The sequence below is a fragment of the Heloderma suspectum genome, chromosome 2 (genome assembly GCF_057233095.1).
Source record: "Heloderma suspectum isolate Gila_16-S chromosome 2, 16-S_ref, whole genome shotgun sequence".
In the NCBI taxonomy this organism is placed as follows: Eukaryota; Metazoa; Chordata; class Lepidosauria; order Squamata; family Helodermatidae; genus Heloderma; species Heloderma suspectum.
This window is the reverse complement of record NC_139459.1, coordinates 195,017,835-195,039,183: the sequence shown is the minus strand read 5'-3', so window position 1 is coordinate 195,039,183 and position 21,349 is coordinate 195,017,835. Positions and strand designations below refer to the sequence as shown.

Sequence of the window (21,349 nt, the reverse complement as noted above, 5' to 3'; positions counted from 1 at the left end):
CAAACCAGATGCTTACCAGTTCATGTCAGCTTTGACCCAGGGTTCAGTTCAAAAGCTGCTCTTCTACTTTTTTATGTTAAGCACCAGCATTCTGGTACTATGCTGGTTCAAGTGGAGCTTGTTCTTTTTGTACAGGCCTGGTTTGTCCCAAAATGTTCCTATCGCCTAATCAATCTAAACTCTTCTTTGCTACACCATCATCTCATCTATGCATTCAAATTCTTTCACCCTCCTACCTAGCAACCTAATTTGGTTTCTAGGACTTCACAACTACATTTCCTCACATCATTGGTACTATCATGCACCACAACCACTGACTCCACCCCAACAAAGCGATCTAGAGGATGCAACCATCACACCATGCAGTCTACACACCCGTCACAAAACCAGCTATGTCTCTAATGATCAAATCTCCACAAGCCCCTTGCCCTCCAGAGGAATATCCCCAGCGAGAGAGGATACCTGCTCCTCCTCCAAGGAAGGGGTACCTTCTAAGCGATCATTTCCCATTCCCTTGGACTAACTCCTTCCCTGAGATCCACATTCTCTGTGAATTCAGGGGAGCTGTCACCCAGGAATTGGGGTGCCACTATCATGTCCCTGAAGGTCTCGTCCACAAACCTCTCTGCCTCTCTCAGCTTCTCCAGGTCTGCAATCTTGGCTTCAAGGGAACAGGAGGGCCGGGGAGGGGGGTGTCTATGAGCGATCTACTCCGAGCTGGCAGTGTTTGGAGGTTGTTAGGGATATATGACATCGTGGCCATCCAGCAGCCACCACGGAGTTTATCAGGGAAAAACCAGATTTCCTGACACTGCTTAAAGTCCCATTCTTTTCCTTAAGTCAGGTTCTCCATAATATACTTGCTGTGTGCCCCAAGCCCCGTGTTTACCTTGGATACGCTAGCCCTGCCAAGGGGTGTGCCTTTCACTGTGACCCCGGTCAAGGGGTGTTTCCTGTGTGTTTCCTGTCCCTGCACAAACCAATGAGTATCTACTTGGAAATAACTTCCATTGTGCTTAATAAGGCTTGTCCCCTGAATGCCCACAGAGATTTACAGAGATCCCCTCAATTGAAATGGCACAATTTAAAGCACAAATTCCTTAAGTGCTGTAAAGTGCAATCTCAAGGCTCCAATTCTCTGTTGTTTGGTTTATTGCCTTAGGAAGTAACTACTTCACACCTTCGTTATAAAGATCCTGCACAGCATTGGGTTAGAAACGGGGCTGGCTTCCCATCCCTCTGTTCTCCGCCCACTGTTTCACAGCACAAGCATATGTGTGTCTACTCAGAAGTAACTCCCATTGTGTTCAATGAGTCGTGTTCCCTGAAATGCAGGTGCATCTGGAGCTTCAGGGGAAAGGAGAAAGGGGGGGAAAGGAGAAAGGGGGGGAAGAGCCGGGGGGGAGCCTCTCTTATTGGTTGAGCAGCCCCTGCCAGTCAGACGATGTTCACTCCAATCCCCACACAGAAGTATGTCTGTGAAGCGATTTTTACTGGGGCCGAGCACTCGCTCATGGAGCCCTGACTGGACCAAAGTGCAGCAAAGCTGATTCCTTTTAAAAAATCTGGTAGTCCTCCATTCACTTCTCCTTCCATTGTCTGCGGAAACACCCCCCAGGAAGCCATTACACCTGGCACACACAACTTCTGTCCAGTGGGCAGAGTCATACAGGTGACACCCAGTGCAATAAATTGGAGAGCCTCCACACTGCTGCTGGCTTTCTACCTGCAAGCTGTTTCTTAGTATTACTGAGTTTCTTTACCTGAAAAACTAAGTTATTTACTAGGAGAAGGCAAAGAAGGGTTGATGGCCCTGGCCTCATTCTGTTGCTAAACTTGCACTGGTTCTTACCTTGCATATGTGCTTCACTTCTTTTTACCTTGATGTTTTTACCTTGCTGTCACTGGGGCAGAGACACTACTTCACCAGGTCTCCTCTTTGCACTCAGTGAGCTGATATTTCTCATCATCAAAATTTATAATCATTATTTTTTAATCCCCAAATATGGGTATGCTTCAATGAAGACCTTAGCAGTGGCTGAGGAATGAGATGGTAAAAGCAGGAGAGTTTTAAATAAAAGTCAGGTTCTTTTATTTTCTTCTAGTCAGAGCACTTTGACCACTATGCTTCCATCCAAATGAGACAATTTTGAAAGAGACTGAAGATCTTCACAACACCTGCATACATAGTACCTTGCTATGACACCTAATGTTAGATAGTGTCAGGGTTGCCTCTGAGCATATAGAGTGTCAGAGTAGCTCAGATTCTGAGGAAGAGCTGCATCATATGGGGGAGGAACTTTCCCAGGCTTCAGAGGCACAGCTGCATGGAGAGCCCCTCCCCCCCTTCACACATCCCTGGGAGTGATAGCGAACACGGGGAGGCGAGGGAAGAACCTGAACTCTTAGATGCAAGACGCAGATGCAGGCACAAGCGGGAAGTCGCAGGGGCTGAACTTCGGTGCTCTGCCCGATTGGGTCGGCGTCAACAGCTGCGCCTAGAGGTGTTACAGGAGAGGGGGAGATCTCCCCCCCCTTAAGAGAGCTTGCCGCCTTTTTCCCAAACTGAGATCAACTTTCATAGCTTCCCTTTGAACTCCCTGTAGGCTGTTTCTTTTGTAGTCTGTGAGTCTCTAGCAATTCGCAACTGTATGCCTCATTAGGGTAAATGGAATTAAAGCCTTGGAAATGCAGCCTCTTGTCTGAGTGTTGATTTGGCTCTTGGAGTTCTCAGCCGGGCAAAAAGGGAATCCTGACAGAAAGATCACATATTTTTAGATCAGCAGCTTGAATTTCAAGATAAGCTTATTGAGACTGGATCTCTTCACGCCTGAGTTTTTTAGCAGGATCATTCTTCTTTAATCACTGGTTTTCACAGGAGCTTTAGAGGCTGATGCTGCTCTCCTGCTATCTCACAACTTTCCTTCCCTCTTCCCGTGTTATCTGAGAATGGGGAAAACCTGGCATTTGCTGTGCCTGCGATTGAAATTGTCATTTCCCCTGTGTATTTCTCCTTTGGCACTTTGTCCCGCTTTGTGTGGGCATGTGCTAGGGGGTGTTGCTGGGCGGTACTGAATGACATTGTCATGACAGCAAATTGGTGGGAAGGGGAGGCAGGTCACTGACCGCTTCCAGTGACCGTTTCTGCCTCTTTCCCATTCCAGTACGGCTCTTTAGATCCCTTTGAACACAGCAATGCTTACTTCTGAGTAAACACATTGGCTGTAAGGCTTTCCTTTCCTGGGAGTAAGTACCATTGAAATCTGTGTGGCTTGCTTCTGAGTAGGCATGCACAGGAGTGCATTGTAAGTCTACTTAGATTAGCAGTCTTAAGGTCTCCCATCCCCTTCAATGCATTTACTTGGAACCTCCCCCTCCCACTGACTTCACTGACTGCTGCTTCTGCCTTTTGCTCACCAGATTGATGGGCGTTTTTCCTCCCAGGGTGGATGGGGGAGTCTCCCTTCTCAGCCATGCAGGAAAAAGGCTGGACAGTTAGGATTTCAATGGGTATCAAAGGTGCCTTTTCTCCTCCCTTGAATAAATTCATCATGCAGAGCTTGGAATGGTCATTTTTAATAGTTTCCTTTTGGGGTGTGGAGTTGTTTTAGATAAAGCAGTAATGCTGAGATGGTTTTCCATAGTACTCCCTCTCACCTAGCCAGCCACTATCTCTTCTCCTAGCCCACCTTGCAGGGTCGTTGGGAAACCAGAATAAGGGGGAAGAGCAACAACAGCATGGGGGGTGGGAGGAAGCAAGCCAGGTCTAATGAAGAAAGGTGTCCCCTGTGAAGTGGTCGGCTGGGGGCAGGGGCTGCTAGGAATGGCTTGGTGCATTGACTGTATACAAGCCTGTGGACTTCTTACTTCTGTAGTTGGGAACCCAGAAATTGGTATAACTTTCAAACTCAGTAGTGCAAGCAATATACTACGTTTAATTCCATCACACACTGACATATTTAGCAGAGGAGGACTAGCAGCGCCAGCAGCCTTGGGGTAAGCCACCAAGAAGACTCTCCCTTGGAGGAAGAAGGGGACGAGCTCCCATAGCCTGCTATCCAAATCACTAGAAGGGCTTCCGACTTCCCTCCTGCTGTGGAGGAGTGGAGGGATGGGGCGGAGCCATCAATCATGTTACAGGAACCAATGATCAGGGGAGGGGAGGGGAGGGGAGGGGGATGGAGCCAGCAGCCCCCTTCTGTTCTGATTGTTCCGTGCAGTTCTGCCCAACCCTGAAAAGGTATAGCGTGTAGAGATGCGCTATGAGATGCCTGTACACAGGGCCAGTGTAAATCCCAGAAAGGATCTGGAATCAAAAGGACTGGTTTGTAGTGGGATAAAATGCCAGGTGTGAAAGGAGCCTGTAACTGGAATTCCCAGAACATTAATGATCACTTTTGTAAGGGCATCTCAACATCAGCCTAAAATCCTGTATTTAAAATGCAGCTTTCTGCTTCTGTTTGAAATGCAGGATCATGACAACGTCCTTTTTCATGTGCTTCCTTTTCCCCCACCCCCTTTCCCCTCCTTCTCCCTGTATATGAGTCTTCCATTATCTTTCATTGATCTCACTCCTCTTCTTGCCACTTGTACTCTTTTCATGGAGGAAACTGAAGTGGAACACAACCAGGTAATTTGATAGCTCCTTATCTGCAGTCTATTTAAAAACAGAACAAAGGGCATTTAATGCAGGAGATGCTTTGAATGATCACAGCGTCATGTAAAGAGCCTGCAAACTTCCGTGAAGGAGCAATCTTAATCGCAGGTAAAAGCTCAGTGTAAAGAAGCCCTAAGACTGCAATCCTACACCCACTTACCTGGAAGTAACCCCCTTTGAAAATAGAACTTTCTTCTGAGTAATGTATAGGACTGTACTGTAGGTGACCTGCCAAAGGACCATTGTCCAGTTCAGGCTTTCCAGATTCATGTATATTTCCTAGAAAACAGTATTTTCTTTTAAAAATTCATTACAAGCATAACTCAAAATGACTGGATCAAAATCACTCTCTACATCCTAAAACTTCAAAATATCATGAGCAAAACTCTATTTCTCTTATTCATTTCCCAGGGAGACAGTGGTGGACCTCTCTCGTGCAGTTTTCCAAATGACACCAAATACTATCTGATAGGAATCACCAGCTTTGGTGTTGGCTGTGGCCGACCAAAATTTCCAGGAGTCTACGTACGTATGGCTAATTACAGACATTGGGTAGATTCACATGTAATTCTATTTAACAGAACAACCATTGTGAGCATGCAGTGTATTTTCATTGTTTTGTCTGTGGCATGGGTAACCTTCCATCTTAATCTATGAAGAGGAAAGCTCTTCTTCCATTGAAGTGGAATAATCTTGGAGTGATTTTTAAACATTGATTTGTCTTGCAAACAAGTGTATTTAACAAAAATAATTATTTTAACAATAATGAATGCTTTGAAATCTGTTATTTACTTTGCCCAAACTAGGCTGAAAAACATATTTAATCCATAACTTTAAAATGTAAATCTAAAAGGCATTGTTCTGTTTACAGATGTATATTGATGGGCTATTGTGTCTATTAATGTCTATTATACTGTTCAAAATGGATTAAAATAAAATACCTTTTTTATATGAAAAAGCATGTACTGAAAATGATAATTTAGTATATGATGGAAATGTTTTTCCTCTTGGTAGAGGACTATTTTACAGAATTAAATGATCCTATCCAAAATATATATTTTTATATTCTAGAAAAAAATGTACATGATGTTGCCATACTTCCTGTAGCTTTTTAAAAATAAACATACATTGCAGTTGAATGCAGAGATCATGTTTGACATTTCAGTGTAATATTTCTTCAGTCTTTCATTCCCAACTGAGAACCATAAATAATTAATTTTTGAGCAATCATCCTGCACAGAGTTGCCCAGAAGTATTTCCACAATGTTTGAAGAATTTGATCTTTAAGTATTAGAAAGTTCAGTATCAATAATTGCTCCCTCTGCTGCTTCTCCCTATGCTGCTTCTCCTATCATATTTTCCTTTTCTATGCAGCTGTACAGGTTGGCACAAAATTATTACAGTCACAAGTGGGGCTAACATCAAAATGATGCAGATGGGTTTGAATCATATCTGTAGTAGTTGGGGAGTGTGCTAGAGCAATACAATTCAGACAAGGCATATATTTATACGTGGCAAAGGAGATCAGGAGGAGATATGGGAGTTAACATGTGTTCCCCCTTCCCTTGCCACATGTGTGGCATGTTCTGCCCTGGCATCCCCAATTGTTGGAACTAAGGTTGCTGTTGGGTGTTTGTGCCTAGAGTCCTGAGGCAGTACCTGTTAAGGTTTTAGGAGGAGAGGTGTTAACAACATGCATAAGTTCCCATGTGTGCTCAGGAGACAAACGTTTTACAAAAATGTCCCCTTTCTTGTGGAGTGTTCCCCTGTTATGCAAAGTGCCCCTTCCCCAATAGTTCCATCTCACTAGAGTTTCCCCTTGTGAGCTCTTAAGTGTGTTTGGGCAGGGTATATACTGGTAGTGGTGTGCTGTAATGAGGTGTTGAATTACACCATATCCTATGCTCTGTTGTGGCAACATGGGTGGAGTGGAAGACATTGGGGGGGATGTAACCCTCCTTTTGAAGTCAATGGGTAGTACCCAATAGTACTTTTACACAGAGTAGACCAGCTGAAGTGAATGGGACTGATTTACGTTGGACTGCCATTGGATATTGCCCAATGGCAGGGAAATTCCTTACACCAGGGCTGGGAGTGGCATAAAGTTCTGAAAGGCGCATGGCAATGGATTAAAGCAGGGGTAGGGAACCATTTTCAGCATGAGGGCCAAACTGACCCCAGAACAGGATGTTGGGGGCCACATGCCAACAATGGCTGGAGCCACTTCTCAAGTGTGGATGAAGCTACTGCCAGCATGTCCCCCCCTCCCCACACACACACCATTTTTTCACACACTTCCCAGCCCCACCTCCTTAGCTGATACAAGTCAGCTGGGAAAGGGCATTTTCCTTACCCAATGCTCAGAGAATCTCCCTTTCTCAGCACTGAGCAGGGAAAAGAGCTCATCTCTGACCTCCTACCTGAACCCCAGTCCTGACAGAGGGGAAAGGGTCTATCTCAGATATGCAGCAGACCAGAAATAAGCCCTTTCTCCTCTGAGTGCTGAGGCATGGAAGAGGGAGTGTGAAGTGGGGCCTGAAAAAGAAACTTGTCCAGCTGGATGGGGAACACCTGTGGGCTGTATTTGGCCCATGGAACAGAGGTTCTCCATGCCTGGATTAAAGGATATATGATTTGGCACAAGTGTATCTTTCTCCTATGCCCCACTGTCCTGCCCACATCTCAGCCCCGTTTTGGCCACTCCACTGGCATTTCTCCACTGGTGGAATTGCTCTGCCAACAGAATGTTCTGCCAGTGTATCTGTCATGCCAGTAGCATATCTTAAGTTCTGTGGACGTTGCATGGTTTCTGCCAGATCCTAGATCAGGCAGTGGATCTCAGGTATAGCGATTGTGCCTTTAAAATAAATAACCAAGACCTGGGTGGGTGAGCAGGGTGGAGTCAGTTTCTCCCAGCTATGCCCACCAGGGTACTTGGTCCAGCATCAAGGTAGGCTTGAGGGCCGGGGAGGAGATGCTGAGGTCTAGAGGAATTCCGTCTGCCTCTGTAGGCATCCAGTCCATCTGACTACTGGTCTGGAGTATTTGCACCTTATGTTGTGTCAGTGGGACAGATTAGGGATTCTGTGGGTGTATTGCTGACCCCACTGTTTAACAGACTCCTTATCTGAGTTGGCGGGTCTTGGGTGCACTGTTGAGATCCTCCAGACTGTTGGTTCCAGGGGATGTCGACATTCATGCTGAGGGCACCTTGTCTCGGGTGGCTAAGGATTTCATGGTCTCCATGACAACCATGGGACTGTCCCAACATGTCATCAGCCCAACACATGTAGTGGGGCACACTTGGTTTTTTCAACTGGACATTTCATCAGGAGGGCTTTAAACTGAATCCTACGGGGAAGGGAGATGTAAAGTTGGGGGTAACAATGGACGTAGGCTCATGCACCGCAACAGAGAGAACAGCTCTAATAGCGCCCAATAATAGTCTTCAGACATATGTAGGAAGAAAGCCAGACCATGAAGCACACGGCCCTCGATGCCTATATACTAATGCCCAGAGTATGGGAAACAAACAAAACAAACTTGAACTCTTAATACAAGAGGGAAATTATGACTTGATAGGTATAACTGAGACTTGGTGGGATGACTCTCATGACTGGAATACAGCAACTGAAGGATATAACTTGTTCAAAAAGAACAGGAGGAACAGAAAGGGAGGTGGGGTTGCACTGTATGTGAAAAATACATATCTCTGCACAGAAATACAGGAGGAGGAGCTTGGTAGCCCCATCGAGAGCATCTGGATCAAAATAAATGGAGCAAAGAATAAAAGGAACCTGGTGGTCGGAGTCTACTACCGGCCACCCAATCAAGGAGAAGACGAGGATGAAACTTTTGAAAAGCAAGTAGCCAGTGTTTCAAGGAAGCATGATGTAGTAGTAATGGGGGACTTCAATTTCCCCGATATTTGGTGGGAGACAAATTCTGCAAAACATGGCCCCTCCAGGAAATTCCTGACTTGTGTGGCGGATAACTTCCTCCTACAGAAAGTAGAGGAAGGAACTAGAAGATTGGCTATCCTTGACTTGATCCTAACCAACAGAGATGACTTAGTGGATAAAGTAGCAGTTACAGGAACTCTGGGGGAAAGCGACCATGTTGTACTTGAGTTCTTGGTTCTAAGAGAAGCAAAAGCCGAGTGTAGTCAAACGCGTACCCTGGATTTTGGGAAAGTTGATTTTAATAAACTCAGAACAATGATCAGTAAGGTCCCATGGCAAGCGACTGTAACGAGAAAAGCAGTCCAAGATGGGTGGGAGTTTTTAAAAAAGGAAATTCTCAAGGCACAATTACAAACCCAACAAGAAGAAAAGGTGGAAGACAACAGAAGAAGCCAATGTGGCTTCACAAAAAGCTTAGAGATGACCTGAAAAGAAAAAAGGATACATATAGGAAGTGGAAAGACAGCCAAGCAACAAAGGAAGAGTACAGGCAGGTAGCACAGAATTGCAGGGATGGAGTCAGGAAGGCTACAGCTGAGAATGAGCTGAGGTTAGTGAGGGATGCTAAAAACAACAAAAAGGCTTTCTTCAGCTATGCATAGTAAAAGACAGAGGAAAGAAATGGTTGTTCAGCTATTAAATAAGGATGGCAAAATGATAACAGATGACAAAGAAAAGGCAGAAGTGCTCAATTCCTACTTTGGCTCAGTCTTCTCGCAAAAGAGGGTCTATGACTCCCCTGGCAAAGGCAAAGTACAGGCTGAAGGGGCAGGATTGCAGCTTGAGATCGATAGGCATATGGTCAAGGAACACCTCATTACTTTGAATGAGTTCAAATCTCCAGGGCCAGATGAACTGCATCCTAGAGTAATAAAGGAACTGGCAGAAGAACTCTCAGAACCGCTGTCTATTCTCTTTGAGCAATCATGGAGGACGGGTGAGATGCCAGATGACTGGAGGAGGGCTAATGTGGTCCCTATCTTCAAAAAGGGTAAAAAGGAGGAACCTGGGAACTACAGACCAGTCAGTCTGACAACAATCCCTGGGAAAATTCTGGAGCAGATGATAAAGCAATCCATCTGGAAGCACCTTGAAAACAATGCAGCGATTACTCGAAGCTAAAATGGATTTGTCAAGAACAAATCCTGCCAGACGAATCTGATCTCATCAAGTTACCTCCCTTGTGGACTGTGGGAATGCTATAGACATAATATACCTCGACTTCAGCAAAGCTTTCGACAAAGTGCCCCATGATATCCTGATGAACAAACTAGCTCAAATGGGCTAGATGAAACAACGATCCGGTGGATCCACAGTTGGCTACAGAATCGGACTCAAAGAGTGCTTATTGGTGGGACCTTCTCAAACTGGGGAGAGGTAACGAGTGGGGTACCACAGGGCTCAGTCCTGGGCCCAGTGCTCTTCAACATTTTGATTAATGACTTGGAGGAGGAGGTGCAGGGAATGCTGATCAAATTTGCAGATGACACAAAATTGGGTGGGATAGCTAATACTTTGGAAGACAGAAACAAAATTCAGTGATCTTGATAGACTGGGGCGCTGTGCAGAAAACAAAAGAATGACATTTAATAGGGATAAATGCTAAGTTCTGCACCTAGGAAAAAGAAACCAAATGCACAGTTACAAGATGGGGGATACGTGGCTCAACAACACGACAAGCGAGAAGGATCTTGGAATTGTTGTCGATCACAAGCTGAATATGAGCCAACAGTGTGATGTGGCTGCAAAAAAGGCAACTGCTCTTTTGGGCTGCATTAATAGAAGCATAGCTTCCAAATCCTGGGAAGTACTAGTTCCCTTCTACTCAGCACTGGTTAGGCCCCATCTGGAGTACTGTGTCCAGTTCTGGGCACCACACTTTAAGAAGGATGCAGACAAACTGGAAAGGGTTCAGAGGAGGGCAACAAAGATGATTAGGGGACTGGAAACAAAGCCTTATGAAGAGAGACTGAAAGAACTGGGCATGTTTAGCCTTGAGGAGAGAAGACTGAGGGGAGATATGGTAATGCTCTTCAAGTACTTGAAAGGTTGTCACAGAGAGGAAGGCCAGGATCTCTTCTTGATCATCCCAGAGTGCAGGTCACGGAATAATGGGCTCAAGTTACAGGAAGCCAGATTCCGGCTGAACATCAGGAAAAACTTCCTGTTAGAGCAATACAACAATGAAACCAATTCCCTACGGAGGTAGTGGGCTCTCCCACACTGGAGGCATTCAAGACAAGGCTGGACAGCCACTTGTCAGGGATGCTCTGACTTGGATTCCTGCACTGAGCACGGGGTTGGACTCGATGGCCTTGTAGGCCCCTTCCAAGCCTACTATTCTATGATTCTATGGTGATTTGAAGATGGGGGACTTTGCATCAGTTCCTTTGTCATGGTCAGATCATCACCTGCTGAGGTTTAGGCTTACGGCAGTTTTTCCCCTCGGCAAGGATGGGGGCCCTATTAAGATGGTCTGCCCCTGGAGGCTAATGGATCCAGATGGTTTCCAGAGAGCTCTGGGGAGATTTATGTCTGATATGGCTTGCTCTCCTGTCAAAATTCTGGTTGATCTGTGGAATGCAGAAATGACCCAGGTGGTTGACACAATTGCTCCAGAGTGCCGTCTCCAGAGTAGAGCTTGTACTGCTCCATGGTATACCCTGGAGCTAAGAGCGATGAAACAAAATAGGAGATGGCTTGAGAGTAGATGGAGATAAACTCCTAATGGATGCAGTTGAACAGTGGTATATTCAGAGGCAGTGAGGCCAGCAAAAAAACATTTTGCCTCTATTAAATCCTCTATCTGCCACCCAGCAAAGCTTTTCAGAGTCATCCGGGGGCTATTACATGCTGGCCCTGAGGATGCCGTAGATCCATCTGTGGCCCGCTGTAATACATTTGCTAGGCACTTCCAGGATAAAATCTCTTGCATCTGCTGGGACTTAGACTCCAGTGTTATAGCAAGTGAATCTGGTGAGGTATCCAGAGCACAGCCTTGTCCAGTTTTCTTAGATGAATTTCAGTTGGTACAGCTCGAGGACATTGCCGGGATGTTTGGACAGGTTCATGCAGCTATTTCCGTACTGGAGCCTTGCCCCTCTTGGCTGATAAGAACCAGCAAGGAGGGAACAGCCAGCTGGGTCAGAAAAGTGACTAATGCTTCCTTGTGAGAGGGAGTGGTCCCAGACCCCCTGAAAGAGGCATTGGTGAGACCACTCCTGAAGAAATCCTCCCTAAAGTTCCATTCCTCAGCAAGGTCCTTCAGCGGGTTGTTGCAAGCCAGCTCCAAACACTCTTGGATGAGACCAGTTATCTGGATCCATTTTAGCTGATATTCAGGCCTGGTTTTGGCACGGAAACAGCTCTGGTCGCCTGTGCCAACAGTGTGACCCTGTTGATTCTCCTTGATCTCTCAGCAGCTTTCAGTACCATCAACCATGGTGTCCTTCTGGGAAGATTGTCTGAGTTGGGAGTGGGGCACACTGCATTGTAGTGGTTTCACTCCTATTTGGAGGGTCGGCTCCAGAAGGTGGTGCTTGGGGAATACTGCTTGGCCCCATGGATTCTCCAGTATTGGGTTCCACAGAGATCAGCTCTGTCCCCCATGCTGTTCAACATCTACATGAAAGCACTGAGTGCAGTCTTCTGGAGTTTTGTAGTGCGTTCTCATCAGTATGTTGATGACACGCAGCTCTACGTCTCCTTTTCATCTTCATCAGGTGAGACTGTGGATGTACTCAATCAGTGCCTGGCTGCGACAATGGACTGGATGAGGGCTAATAAACTGAAGCTCAATCCAGACAAGACTGAGATGTTGTTAGTCGGTGGTTCTTCTGACAGGATGGAGGATGCTCAACCTGTTCTGGATGGGATTGCACTCTCCCTGAAGGAGCAAGTTTGTAGCTCGGGGGTTCTCCTGGAACCATCTTTGTCACTTGAGGTTCAGGTGGCCTGAGTGGCACGGAGTGCCTTCTGCCGATTCAGTTGGTGGCCCAGCTACACCCCTATCTGGACAAGGATAACCTGGCTTCAATTGGCTATGCTCTGGTAACCTCCAAGTTAGATTACTACAATGAGATTACTACATGGGGCTGCCTTTGAAGACGGTTCAGAGGCTGCAGCTTGTGCAAAATGCAGAAGCCAGATGGATTATGGTACTAGATGGTCTGCACATATAAGACCGACTCTGGCCCACTTGTACTGGCTGCCTGACAAGGCCTGCCTGGCGCCAACACTGTTATCTTTTTGGCGCCAGGTTAAGACCCGTCTTTTTTTCTCAGGCATTTCACAGCATATGATGAGTTTATAAGAAGTCCTGGATCTGTCCTGTGGTTATGGTTGGCTCTTCAATGTTGTTCAGAGGTATATGTTGTCTTCATGTATATTGTTTGTGTGTTTTATGTAAATGGTCTTTAAACTCTGTAGACTGTATTTCAATATTTTTAATCTTTGTAAACTGCCCAGAGAACTTCGGCTATGGGGCGGTACAGAAATGCAATAAATAATAAATAAATAATAGTAATTGAAAAATCATATGGTGTTGCGCCACCACTAATGTACTAAAATGAGGGTTCAGGACACAATTCTACCTTATAGAGTTGTTGTAAGAGAATCAAATAAAATAAATGAAGGAGTCTTATATAAGTTGTTATTCCTCCCTTTCCTTTAAAAATTTAAATTGTCAGCCCCTATACATTGTGCCAACTAAAAGTCCCCAACCCTAACTTCTGTTGGGATGGAATCTCAAGTTTGCAGATTTGCTTTTTTATTGCCAATCTATCTAGCCCCATACAGAAGTGTGGATTTTTAACTTTCTGGATATGAAACAATTCATAATGGCAACCCATACTTTAGTTTTATCAATTCATGCTGAAATTTCAGCCAAGCTGTGGCGCTTCCTAAAATATCAGGTTTAATCATTACACTCTACAAATTGTTACATGATTGCAAGTTTGACTGAATAGTATTTTAAATGTGAATACAGCAAAGGATCGCCCTACGCATTACACCTCTGTTTGTAATATCCTCAGACACGAGCACTACAGAGAACTACAGAGACAGGTAAACAACCTGTCCTTTAAAAGACATCTGGAGTTTTCAAAACAAAACATTTTATCGACCATGTTAAGCCTAGCTTCTACACTGGTACTATTAGTAAAACTGTAAGAAATAATTTGCAGTCTATGTGTTCAATTATAGACATACATGCTGCAACATCCTGTGGAACTGTCTTAATATTTTTCCCAGCTCCTTCAGAAGCCTTGCTAATGCTCTAGTTATGAGCATTAATCAACAAACTTAACACTTTACTGGGTTAGAACTAAAGTTTAAAGGGAGTAAGAGGTCAACATAACTGAAGAACAGATTTTACATATAATTTTCAACAATTTTAAATATTTAAGAAATCTTTTAAGAAATTTCTTAAATTTCTTTTCTGAAATCACACAATACCATCTTAAATATTTATTTCAGAACATAAAGAAATATTATGACTTTATGAAACATAAAGAACATTTCAGAACATTAAAACATCAATGTATTTCTTCAGCCCTTCACTCTCAGTTGATTGCATCTTAGATTAAAAAGTGTGAAGACCTATAATTTTCCCCAGGAATCAAGACTGACAAGTAAACACAAAGCAGATTGGTTTAATTTTGTTTTTAAACCTGACACAACCTAAATCCTCAACATAATCACTAGAAAATGAGGCTAACTGAACACAGCAAGACTTACTTTCGAATAAACCTATAGGCTTGCATGGACAGAATATGTTTTCCCCTAGTATTCAACATTGGGCTCCCCAATCTATGTCGTTCTACGTCGCGTTTGACAGCACAGCAGGAAACGCAGGGAGAAACAAGGCCGCCGCTTTGCTCAGCGTCACGTTGGCTGCCACGGGACGGCCTTCGGTGGCGGGCCGCTAGCCGCCGCCGCCGCCCGCCTCCGGCCTTCCCCGCCCCCCCAAGCGCCGCGCTCCAGCCCCGCCCTCCTCGCGGGGCGGGGCGGGGCAAGGCGGCTGTCGGGCGGCCTGCCGCGGGCTCGTCCCCCCGGACGTGCGGCTCGCGGAGGACAGCCGCCCGCCATCTTGTTTGCTCGACGGACGATGCGGCGCCGTTCCCGCCCCGCAGCTGCCTCCGCTCTGGCGCTGCTTGCGATGCTGGGTGGAGCCCTGTCCTCCCTGTTGCCGAAAGACGGTGAGCACGGCTGCCCCCCGCCCCCGCGGCGTGCTGAGGCGCTCCGCCCCGACCGAAAGCGTCGGAAGACCACGGCCTGGGCCAGTTCCCTCGCTCGTTAGGGCCGCGCGCCTTCCTTTCCTGGGGGGACGGCTCTGGTCAGCACGTGGTGGCATTTCAAAGGAAAGGTCCTGGGGCTCAAGCCTGCCTGGAGCTACGCGAAAAGGGGCTCAGGCAGCAGGGTGCCTTCATGTGAATGTCTACACACGTACACACCCCTTCCGCCGCACACACACTTCAAAGTAAATCGTCACCGGTGGGCGTGTGTCTACTTTGCCACAGTTCAGACTAACAGCAGCCCTCAAGGAGGCAGCTCAGGGTGGCATCAACAACACTCACTTGGAGGTGCTGTTTCCTGGAGCTTCCAGACGGCCACTGCTATTGCGCAAGGGCGGTGGGCCTTGACCCGGCAAGCCCCGGGGTGCTGTACTCACAAACAGTTCTGAGTGAGCGCTGTGGGACAACTCGGCTCCAGCATACCTGGGGTGGGGTGAGTGTATATAATTAATGCAGCCTTCCCCAAGTGGGTGCTCTCCAGCTGTGTTGGACTACTTCTCCCATCACCCCAGCCAGCATGGTCATTGCCCATGGTGCTGGAGATAGGATGTGTAGGCCAACACAACTGGAGAGCACCCACTTGGGGATGGCCACTTGATATGAGTGGATATGGGATTCCAGGGGGGCTGGTTTGGGCTGCAAGGCAATTGGGCTCGCCACTTGGACCATATTCCACCAGTTCTCTATCTGCTGCACTGGTTACCTACTAGCTTCTGAGCCCAATTCCAAGTGTCGCTATTGACCTTTAAAGCCCAAAGAACTTGGAATCGATGTACTTGAAGGATTGCCTACATATGAACCTGTCTGTGTGTCAAGACAGCTGCAGAGGCCCTGTTTGTGTGCTCACTGGTAGGATAGTTAAATTGGCAGGTAATAAAACATCTTGTCAACTGTGGTCCCATAATTATGGAACTCTTTCTGGTTTCATTTAGGCAGATCCTTAAGACCTTTTTTTTTTTTTACTTCATTCCTAATTAAAGCGGGGGGGGACTAAATTTTTGTTGCTTGTTGTGTTCAACTAGTTTTTGAACTTATGACCAGTCCGAGAAGTGTTATACTGCTCTTCCTGTTTTATTATTTTAAATGCTGATACTTATTTTAAAATTGGTTTATCAATGTTATTTGAAAATGGCTTTATGCTGTTTTGCACTGCCTTGGGGGAAAACACATATTCTGAAAGGTAGCAAAGGTTAACTGTGGGGTGTTTAACCCATGATTAAACCACAGTGTCTGGGTTTGGACAACACAGAACAACCTCCAGTCAGGCTGATCGAAGGTTGAATATGCAAAATGGTGGTAACACCTCCCCCCCTCCACAGTATGCACTGCAGCAAATCGTGAGTTAATTAACCCATTATTTGCCATCATTACATGCAAACTAGGTCATTTGTGTGACCCTAATAACTAGACAGTGAGACATTGGCTTCTGAGTTAAAGTTAAACAACATGGATATGTTTTGATATATGGCCTTCGTCCTCATTGTAGCAGTTATTATTTAGTCTAGTCTTCATCCTTCTACACGCTAGCCTGGGAGCAATCTCCATTCAACATGGGGACAGCAATCCTATGCAGATCGATGGTCGCCTCTGAACCTGCAGGCAACTTGTTATCTACTGCAGGGCCGGAGGAGTGCATCTCCCCCGTGCTCCTGCCACCCTGCATTTGTGGCTAGACAGCCAATTTCGGCTGTCTAGCCGCAGGATCTCGGAGCACGGGGAGGGCAGCCGGACGACATAGGAAGTGTCGTACCAGCATGTACAACCACCCCGCCACCAGGAATGCCCCGTTTCCCCTGCTCCGTGCTGCTCTTATGAGTACAGAGCATACAGCCAATCCACGCTGCCTATGAGGCGGTGTAGGAGGGGCTGCAGGTCAGTTCTCTGGGAACCGACCAATCTTACAGCCATCTAGCCACTGAATGAATAGCTGCCATAGGATTGCACCCTAAGGGACATACTTCTGAGTAAACATAAAAAGGGTAGTGCTGATAGTCATGCTGATGAGACTTCTCCAGCTTTAGCCTCTGTGGTACACTGCAGATGTAAGATTGACTTCCTGCAAACAATGGTTTAAAAATAAGGACCCAGTGTCCCACATTTCTTCCCCATCCACCCTTTCCAGATGTTTTCACCCCTCCAGGGGCTGGATTTAGGGACAGGCAACTGTCTGGAGTGACTGTATAGGAAGCTGTCATGGGCTATCTACTATCACTCAGCAGCTGAAACAAATAATATAAATGATTAATTTTCACTTGTAAATTCAACAGTATCGACCTGTGTAGTCATCATGGTATTTATATTATGTTTAAAAAAGAAACAAAAAATATAACATTGATGCCCATTCAACAAGCAATGTTTGTGTGAGTGACTGACAGAGATAAGACATGCATGCCAGTCATGCATCAGGGTTTTAGAATGACCTAAAAAGCAGTATTAAAACTCTGTTCAAAAGTCGGACAAAGACTGGGGGAGGGGTGGCAGAGTCCTTGTCTAGTTTAGAGCTAGCCCCCCTCAGCACAGAACAGGGTTAGTGCAGATCAGGATCCCTTGCAACACTTGTTTTTTTAAAAAACCCTTCACATTGTTTTTTCAATTTCTGGTTTGTGGGGCATCCTGTTTTTCTTAACCATCATTTGAGTCAGTGCACATGTAACACAAAAACAAAGTTAAGACTGGGAAAGGAAGGAAAAGAGAGAGGAACACACAGCCCCAAGCTGGTTCATGATTTGCACAGTATAGCTTGTAGAGACCTATGTTATGTCTGAGGACATTCATGTCATGTTATCATGCCTGATATAACAGGATTCTTAGCATATTTATATAGAAATTCCATTAATATCAAGTATTATTTGGGACTTCCAAATGTGAATGATCCAACTAAAATGAAACATTGATCACTCACCCTTTTGAAAATTGGATGAACAACCTTAAAGCATTCACTGTATTACCTGCTAAGATAAACAAGGTGATATATTATTTTGCATCAACTTGTGAGTGATTCAGAGGTTCACAAGTTTGGTCTGGTAACAGAAGTTCTATTTCAAACTAATTGGTTTAAAACAATGGCTCTTAGGATCTACTTCAGACATGTTGATGTTGAACATAGGCTGTATTTATGGGATGCATATAAGCATTGCATCTCACTAGTATAATTATGTTTTGATTTCTAGAATGTGGAAAAAGGCCCGTAATCGGCCCCGGAACAGGGCCTCGGATTGTAGGTGGACATGATGCTCAGCTTGGAGCATGGCCGTGGCAAGTTAGTCTTCAGGTTTATGAATTGTATTCAGGATATGACCATGTATGTGGTGGATCTTTAATTAATAACAACTCAGTGTTGACAGCAGCACACTGCATTAAAACATGGATGTATGTATTTTCTGTTCTAAATCTTCTTCAGTTTTAGCTGTGAGAAAGATGTATTGACAAAGCACTGGCTAAATTCTAAATCACATATAAAAAGTTGGGGTCTGGAGTGTATTCCTAGTCCATCACAGGAGTGTTCTTCAGTGCTTTGAATCACTTGGAGCAGAGCCTTGTAATGCTGGTCACAAGATGGGACACTGTTTTAGGAGCTGGTGCAGAAGGAAAAAAGACTTTTCAGGGCTTGCAGAAAACACTGTTTTCTCTTGATCCCCCTCTCCCACCCAACTATTTATTTACTATATTTTTAGTCCACCCAATAACTAAATGTTTTCGGTGGGGATTAGATGAGAAAAGAATAAAAAGAGTACACAGTAAAAACAAAAATTATCAGCACAGAGAATAAAATAATGAAAGCATCCATTCAGGCATTCCACAGGTAAATTGTATTTCGTATTGTTATCTGTATTGCATGCCGCCTAGAGTGGCCGGGTAGCCGGCCAGATTGGCGGCTAATAAATCAAATAAATAAGTCTAAACCATAAAATGAAAATCTAAAATACCTGGGAGAAAAGTATTTGCCTGGGGCCAAAAACATAAACATGTGGGGAGCCAGGTGAGTTTCCTTGGACAGGACATATAATAAAGGGCTCAGATTCAGAGCTGGCTGACAGCCCAGAACCTAAATGCTTTAGTGCTATATAGCTGAGTGGGAATATAGCTTGGGAGCAGAGGTGGATTTTTTTACCGTTATAGTGCACATCTCCCCTATTTTACTGTTTACCTCCAGTTTAGTATATTGTGTTCAGCCATGCCAGTTCCCCCTTCCTTTTTCCATTTTTCTTTGCCCACCCTCAGCCAATTCCTTCAGCTTTCCATGGCTCAACTGTTCTCACCCGAAGATCTAATTCCTTGACTCACAATGTCTCTCTGGCTTTCAGTTCAGTGCCTTTAGCCTAGGGGTGGGGAACCTCTTTCACCCTGAGGGCCAAATTCATTTTCAAAGAAACTCTTGGGGGCAGGGCTGAAGGCAAAGGGTGGGGCCAAAAATAAAAAAAAAATATACCACCATATTGTAGCTTAAAGCTCTTCATGCCAGTAACTAAGCTTTAGAAGAGTCATTTCAAAAGCCTGGAAGCCATTAAACAATCTGTGGTCAGGGAAAAGGAGTTGGGGCCAGGGGATGGGGGCAGTGGCCATATGGGGAACCCTGGAGGGCCAGATTGGACTCCAGCAGGGCTGGTTTTGGCCCCTGGGCCTGAGTTTCTCCACCCCTGTTTTAGCCTTTCTTCCCCTCCCCTAGGGTGAAGTTCCCCTTAGAAAACAATAGAGGAATCCAGGATTTTAGTGTAGCTATGATTGGACAGCAGCATGTCGTGCCCCCAAATAAAAGGAGGCAGAAAAGAAAAGAGTTTCAGTTCATGATGTTCGGTTTGAACTCAGAAGGTCTCTTCTCCAGACAGTGAAATCAGTTACTCTAGAATGTTCTATATCTATGCCTTCAACATCTCATAGTTCCTGAAAGCTCACAGTTGGATTTTGGTGGTGTGTGTTTTTTTTAACCCTGTTAATTTAGAAAGTTATGCACTTCTCTATTTCTGTGTAGACCCTGGATATGCAGTAACAAGTGCCTTATTTTTGGGTAGCCCAATTTCACTTTCAAACTGAATGGGATTCCAAATTCAGTATCAGAGGCGATAGCTTGCAGTATATTCCAAGCCCCTACCAAGAGTTCACCTCTTCAGGGCTTTGGCCTCTCTGCAATCTTGTAGCACTGTCTGGGACATGCAAAAGACACTTTTTTTTTCTTTCTCAACATCCTGGAACCTTTCCCTACAGCATTCTACAATGCTAAAAGGCACAGGTTCATGGCTGGCTGCAAGCTCTAACTGTGACTACTTTATTGCTATAAAGTAGCAATAAAGCTGAGGAGCATAAGCTGAGGAGCATAGCATGGGGAGTCGATTTTTAAAATCTGGTATGTTGCACAAATCTAATGCTCACTTCCATAATACTATAAGCTGGTAGAGCAGGGACTGTGAAACATTTCTGGTTGAAGGATTGAACTGACCCCCGTCCAGGATGTCGGGGGTCACATGCAAGCAGTGGGTGGCGCTGTCACCGAAAATGGGTGGAGCCATTTCTGGCATGCACCCCCACACACACACACATTCATACACAGACTCAGATACACCATCCATACCCAATTCGCATGCACACACCTCACACACATTCATACACACACCCTTCCCGGCCCTACCGCCTCAGCTAATCCAATCCATGCAGATCTGGGGAGGGGGTTTCCGCAGTGAGAGAGACTCCCTTTCTTAGGGCTTCTTCACATGGAGCTTTTATCCTGTTATTGCTCACTCATAGAAGTTTGTGGGTCCTTTTCATGACGTTGTCAACCTCAAGGACACATCCAGAGGTATTTCCTAGTTTTTCTGTCTCAAAAAGGTCTGGAAACCATGAACTATCTATTTAAGTCAGATTGTTATGCTACTAAAACAGCCACTAGATGACACTGTTTCACTGATCTCTATGGAACCTTGGAAATTAAAAACTTCCCCTCTCAGTAATCGTGTGGTTGCCGTATGGGAGCTGGCTGTAAATGTGGAAAGACTCCACAATGGGAGGACTGCGGGGGTTTTCTTTAATGTAAAGGCAGCCTTAGCACCAAGTAGGGAGAAGGGCTGATCATCAGTCTGCAGCAAATCAGAGATAAGACCTTGATCTGAACCAAATTTTAGTTAATATCAACTCAGCTACTGATATGAGATCAGATCTTTTGTCTGGGGGATTTATGTGTGGTTGTGCATGAAGGTACAGTCCCTGACTCATACCCAGTCACTGCATGTAGCCCTCGGTAGTGAAAAAGTTGCCCGTGCCTGGCTTAAAAAAAAAATGGTATTGGAAAGAAACATTTGAGCTAAGTGGCATGGCCTTCTATTTAGCACTGATGGAGTGCTTCAGAGTGCTTCATATACCTTATCTCAGTAGTCCTTAAAACAAGCCTGTAAGGCAGGTTATTAGCCCCACATTGCACTACAGCTACTGGAGAGGCTGGTGGACTG

General features: G+C 45.3%; 2 protein-coding genes across 5 annotated transcripts in view; both read left to right on the top strand.

Moving 5' to 3' along the window:
* The window catches only part of LOC146353739 (transmembrane protease serine 12-like), a 42,766-nt gene extending 36,957 nt beyond the window's left edge, over positions 1-5,809 (top strand). The window contains exon 5 of one of the 2 annotated variants that reach the window (XM_084837198.1): positions 5,069-5,809. In XM_084837198.1, coding sequence (XP_084693324.1) covers positions 5,069-5,314 — 246 coding nt within the window. In that variant the 3' untranslated portion in view covers positions 5,315-5,809. The remainder of the gene's footprint in view (positions 1-5,068) is intronic. The other variant, XM_084837199.1, reaches the window with a different exon arrangement.
* An 8,814-nt stretch (positions 5,810-14,623) lies between these two features.
* Positions 14,624-21,349, top strand: part of LOC146353738 (transmembrane protease serine 12-like) — a 31,876-nt gene continuing 25,150 nt past the window's right edge. For 2 of the 3 annotated variants that reach the window (XM_084837194.1, XM_084837195.1), the window contains exons 1-2: positions 14,624-14,816; positions 18,083-18,171. In XM_084837194.1, coding sequence (XP_084693320.1) covers positions 18,140-18,171 — 32 coding nt within the window. In that variant the 5' untranslated portion in view covers positions 14,624-14,816; positions 18,083-18,139. The remainder of the gene's footprint in view (positions 14,817-18,082; positions 18,172-21,349) is intronic. The other variant, XM_084837196.1, reaches the window with a different exon arrangement.